Source organism: Prosopis cineraria, unplaced genomic scaffold (genome assembly GCF_029017545.1).
Source record: "Prosopis cineraria cultivar Desert tree isolate PC_DT_omini unplaced genomic scaffold, ASM2901754v1 PC3, whole genome shotgun sequence".
Classification (NCBI taxonomy): Eukaryota; Viridiplantae; Streptophyta; class Magnoliopsida; order Fabales; family Fabaceae; genus Prosopis; species Prosopis cineraria.
The window spans coordinates 33,206,248-33,212,321 of NW_026555334.1; the positions used below are offsets into that span (position 1 = coordinate 33,206,248).

A 6,074-nucleotide genomic window follows, 5' to 3' on the forward strand; every position below is an offset into this window, starting at 1 on the left:
TAATATTTAACTGTATGATCGCATCTATCCAACGTCTACCTAACCCACTTCTTAAATTTCGTCCACATCTAATCAATATCCGCCTAATCCAATTTTGAAGTATGTTCCTTGCATCTTCCAAAAGCCTAGCATCTCACTAGGAAGACGTCTCTGCACTTAGTCTCGCCACACTATGTCAAGTATCTCACTAAGTTTCTTTTTCATTGTTTGCTTAGGAAACTAACTAATTAGGAACAGCAATAGGTGAAAAAGAATATCGAATATAACTATAAAAGTAGCAGTTCGGTGACCAATGATTGAGCAGAACATTCAATTGAGTTTCTGCAATCTGCATATACGGACAAGTTTGCAAATGCAAACATAGTCAATAAAATTTTCTATTCCCCTATTCTCCTTTTAATCGTCGAACAGCATGAGAGAAGGCTGAGTCAAACATATACTACGTTTGCTATCATCTTACTGGTACATAAATTAATAAAAATAAATAAATTTCTTTTTTTTTGACAGAACAAATACTTCATTATTACCAAACAAACATGTACATCAAACAACAACCAGAGACAAAGGCAGAACGAAATGTTAGCAAATACATCAACCTACTACAAAACTCTACCTCCTAACTGGGAAAAAAAAAAATTATAGCAGCATTCGGGATGCAAATACATCAACCTACTCTCCCTTACGCCAGCAGCATTCGAATCAACCGAATTATCCTCATCCAAAATTATAGCCAATCGGGTTTGGGGTTCGTGGAATCATTCTTGCCCATCCAGCTACCCAGGAAATCAACAGTCCACCATGACTCTTCTTGACAGTCAAATCCTTCGGGATGCATGCTCAAATACTGCATCTCACAACCATAGGTCCACTAACTTTCTCTCAACAAAATGCAACACTGCATATGACTACCAATGCTTGATAATATTTAGGACAGAAGTGTAAGTACCAAATATTCCTATCACTACACCTGTTAATATTGTTCCCACTATAACTACAGTTTCAACACAAAATTTGTTATATGTGCCTGAAATCTTTAAGTAGCACAAGCATGGCAGCAAAATTGAAGCTGTGACGCTCAAAATTGCTCCAACTAAAGACATGAGGTATCCAAAGAAAGGAATAGCCAGGGCAACTATGACTGTACTGATTACCAAGGCCGTGCTTATCAATGCACTCGTGAGCCTGCTCTTGGAAGTTCGAGGTAGCAACCCTTTCAAAGCATTCGTAATTGGTATCACCATCAAAGCATACTTGGATATTGGATTCACCAAAGTAGTAAATATTGCAACTTTTGAACTAAACTTGTTTATTGGTAGATCTAACGTTATCTGTGACTGTACCTCTGAACCAAACATCAGGTAACCAAAGATGGCAATTGATGCATAACCAAAAGTGCTTAGCACAAAACACATTAATAACGCCTGAAATATAAATAAAACAACATCGATGAGAAATAAATTAAGAAAACATGCACTGTTCAACGCAGAAGGGAAAGGACTTACATTGGAGAATTGAGGTTTCTTCCTGATCGAATTATACAAGGTGGGAAAGACTGGATGTGCGCAATAACAGAAGGCATACAAGCTGACAGAAGTAGGGAAGCCATCCCAATCAATAAGGGTCCCACTGTTGTGAAATCCAACTCCATCGACCGTTGCGGTCCAAAATATGGAGCAAATTATGATAACAGAAGCAACCACACCACTCGCAGATATATACGAGAGAAGATTTAAGTTATTCAACCAAACCGAAGGCAGAATGACAAGGCCTATCAGTAACACAAAGAATTGCTTTCCACCAACGGAGACGCCTGCTAACTCAATGACAATATTGGGGAATATATTGTTCAAGTTATCCCCTTCTAGGATTAAGAATCCTGTTGCGACTAAGTAAAGTTCAGTGTACATGGTTATTGATACCGCAAACTTTCCTTTCCTTCCAAATGCGCAATGACCTATATCAGGATAGGTTTTGACTCCTGGATTCATATCCATGCATCTTTTGATCAACACACCAGTGTAAAAAGTTGCCAAGGCAATGATAAAAAGAAGAATTAAGCTGAGCCATCCTCCAGATGCTAGAGCATATGGAATGGAGAGTATCCCAACTCCTGAAAACCATGCAGAATATAACTTATGTGTTAGTTTCAATGTTTCATTATAACAGAGGAATTGTAGGTGTTGAAAAACATATCCCCAGAATCGGGGCGAAAGGCTTAAACATTAAACCTGCCGTGACGTGCCAAATTTATCCATCTTAATTTTCTTGTCTTTCAAGGCGCGGGTATAATTCTTAAGAACATTTTTCTTTCCAATTTCTTCACATTAAACACGAATGCTTCCATTGTTTTTCTTTTCTGCCTCTCCTTCCTTGAATAGGAGTAGTAATAAGCCTAGTTGCTAGAATAGGAGTAGATTTTAGGTGATAGCCCGGCTTTTGTAAAACAAGCTCAACGTCCCACTAGTAGATGAAGGAACCACTTTGAGGTGCAGGGATGGATTTGTGAAGAGGAGAACAATAATGTTGGTTCTACATACGATGCTCAGTTCAGGCGCTTTCTACTGCCAAGCAAGTATTGCTCACTGGCTACTGCCGCTTCTCGGACCATTTTCTTGATATGTCACGTTACTCTCCTTTTGTTTCAGTGTGTAGTTCAAATATCACTTCAAAACCTCCCTCATTCTTTCATTTGCCGGAGTCGGCTTCTCTTATTTGAGAAAAGCTTCTTCTGCCTTTTCTTTGAGGTAAAAATAAATATAGATAGTCCAAATTTAATTTTTTTTATTTTTAATTTATATGTTTAAAATAACAAATATGTAAAAATTTTAAAATTTTTTAATAAATATACTTATTAATCTGACAGTTGAGATTTAATATAGATACTTTAAATTTAATATAAAAAATTTAAATTAATTTTTTAAATATATTATGAACAGTATAAATATATTCTGAACAGAATAGTAAATTTATAAAAAAAAAGTTAATATTACATTTAAAACATTTATATTAAATATGAACTATTACATTTATAAGTATATTTATTAATGTGTTTTATAATTTTTATATATTTTTTTTAAAAAAATATTAAATTTAAATGTTTCAGATTGTTCAAATTAAGCCTCTGCCTCGAACAAGAGGCAGGGGAAAAGCCGACTCCTTCATTTGCCTTGGGTTTCATTGCGAGAATGAAATGTGCGGACTTTTCAAATAGGCGTGTCACATAAAAATACCCCGAAATGCTAATTTCTCTGGAGTACCGAGGCCCTTTTCAGAGAAAAACGATTTTGGAATGGTTACTTTGTTTCAATGACAAAATAGCTTAACCAATGATAAATTATTTTTCCAAATTTATTTTATCAATCTTCAAGTTTATTATTTACATGACTATAATGGTTAAGACAATGACTATTTTGTTCACTGATAAAATAAATCTGAGAAAATTAGTTATCAGCGGTTAAGCGTTTTTTTTTTTAATTCACGATGGGATTTGTTTTTTGAAAAACAGGCAATATGATCATTAAAAAAATGTCAAAAAAACAATCTAGAAACTTCAAAGGAATTAACTCATGAATTCATGGTCCTTTTGTGAGATCCCTATCTGGAGGTCCTCACATGCCGTTCTTCCTATTCTATAATATAACCCCAAAGAATTTGACAGGAAAGGAACCATATCCATGGGGAACGAATAGCCCAAGCTAAAGATTTCCCAGATCGCTTCTGGGAGCAGATATTTCAGAGGAGAAAGCAGTAAGAGGCGGAAATCCGCGGCACCGAAGTTTTACCGTAACGGACCCCTCGTATTAAGACGATATTATCAGTATCAGTGTATCAGCAAGTTTCAACTTTCAACTGTCGATAACAATTAATGATAAGGAAGGAGACGAATAGATAGTACGGGCAAATGGTTTACGTCTTTAAAAACGCGATTACAATTGTTCCGTTCTAAGAAAGTATTTAGTTTATCGTATGGATACTGCAAATAAATGGTCAAAACAGAGCTGAAGAGTGACGTGAAGATGAGAGTCGCAGAAAGGGCAAAAAAGGGAACGAGGGAAGCACCTGATAAGGCATTAAGGCAATTAAGGCAAGTCTTGAGGAAGGAGGTGGAGCCGAGGCTGGCTTCGCCGTCAGAAGCATCTTTGTTCGGTGGTGCTTCACCATTCAGCAAGGGACTGCTGAGGCCCACACCATCTCGCTGCTTCGCTTCCATGGATATTCCAGACAGAGATTACGCCCAGAACTAGGATGGCGTCACTCGCATGAATAACCGGGACAACTTTGCTCGATCACCAAAAAAAACAATTTATTTATAGAGAAAGAACACTAAATTTTTTTTTTTTAATTTTCCCGGTCTCATCTCTGTTTTTCGTTTCCGGCGCTCTCTCTCTCTCTCTCTCTCTCTCTTCTTTCTATTTCCTCGTTCCTTCCCCTTTCTCTTTCTACTCTTCCCCAGAACAGTTGATCTTGTTTAATAGCCATCCGTGAGAAATTTAATGTTACTATAAAAATCTTCTCTATGTAGCTATGAATTTAACATGATCGGTATTAAATTAGTATGTATTGTTGGTCGGGGAAAAAAATGAGTCAAGAAATATCATATATTCTAAATTATTTACATGAATACCATTCTGAACTTTTAATTTTTAAAATATGTAAAAAAATTAATTCATAAATTTTGAATTCTTGAAATATCATCATTAAATTTAAAAATATGACTGTTATTTTATAATTGTGAGATTCAATCACATGTTGATGTGATACTCTACTTGATCCTTAAAAATAATAATAATTTTTCAACTTAACAATAAGATTTCATGTGTTTGAAATTTAAAAATTAATAAATTTTTTTATATATTTTAAAAATTTAGGATTCAATATATTATTTACAGAATTCACAGAATAATTTAAATCATATTTGGTACATTAAAATTGGATTCAAGAGAAATGGAATTAGAATTGAATCATGCTTTCAATTGTTTGGTATGCATGAATCCAATTCCTTATGGATTTCAATTTTACCAAAATACCTAGAATTCAGTTTCATCTCCATCATGATGGAATTGTCACAATTCCATGGAATTGTTTTAAGTGCCCCACATACACACTCCATCATGATGGCTAAGTTTTTTATTTTTTTATAAGGGCATTTTGGTCTTTATTTATTTTAAATACATATATTTATTAATATTATATTCAGATTCATCTTCATATCAAACATACATTTATAACTCAATTCTATTCTAATTCCAATTCCGATTCCAACTTCAATTTCGATTCCGATTCCGATTTCATCAAAAACTCTTCCATCATATCAAACGAGCCTTAGATTTTAGAATTCTCACTTATCTAAAAAAATTTTGCAATGTGTTATTTGGCCCAAAAAAAAAGTACTATGTGTAATCCTTAAATTCGCTACACGTGTATATTACTCTGAAACAAGGTGATTATTTTTCTCATGTAATTCCTTCGTCTCTGAATATATGTCTAATTTTTTTTTTTTGTAAACTATGTTTCTAATTTTTTACCTTTCTCTATCTCTAAATATAAGTGTTAATGCAAATTTTTAGGTATAATTAATCTTTTTTTTAAATACTTATAATTAACACTTGTTTTTAGGTAGTTGAGGTTTAAGTATATTATAAAATCAAATAGAAGGAGAAAAATGGAAAGGAAAAACTAATTTTTTTACATGAAGAGTCTATGATTTATGTGTTTTTCAATATTTAGGACTCACTCTATCCAGTTTAAAATATGTGACATTTTCCACTAATTAGGATTTATCTAAAATGTATGATATAACTTTGTAAAATGTCAATAAGATAAATTCTCCATTTCACAAATATCTTTTATTATTGTATTATAAATAAAAATTATACATAAAAAATAATTAAAAATAACAAGGTGATTATTTTTTCAGTATTTTCGTCTCTGAATATATGTCTAATTTTTTTTTTTGTAAACTATGTTTCTAAATTTTTACCTTTCTCTATCTCTAAATATAAGTGTTAATGCAAATTTTTAGGTATAATTAATCTTTGTTTTTAATTACTTATAATTAACACTTGTTTTTAGGT

At 33.1% G+C, this 6,074-nt stretch overlaps 1 protein-coding gene across 1 annotated transcript; it reads right to left on the minus strand.

Annotated features, from left to right (window-relative positions):
* Positions 1 to 508: 508 nt before the first annotated feature.
* LOC129305167 (amino acid transporter AVT1I-like) lies at positions 509 to 4,419 on the minus strand. The gene is made up of 3 exons (XM_054945129.1): positions 4,060 to 4,419; positions 1,503 to 2,110; positions 509 to 1,421 (listed from the first exon to the last, which is right to left on the minus strand). The coding sequence occupies exons 1-3, from the start codon at positions 4,208 to 4,210 to the stop codon at positions 906 to 908; spliced, it is 1,275 nt and encodes a 424-aa protein (XP_054801104.1). The 5' UTR covers positions 4,211 to 4,419; the 3' UTR covers positions 509 to 905.
* Positions 4,420 to 6,074: the final 1,655 nt, after the last annotated feature.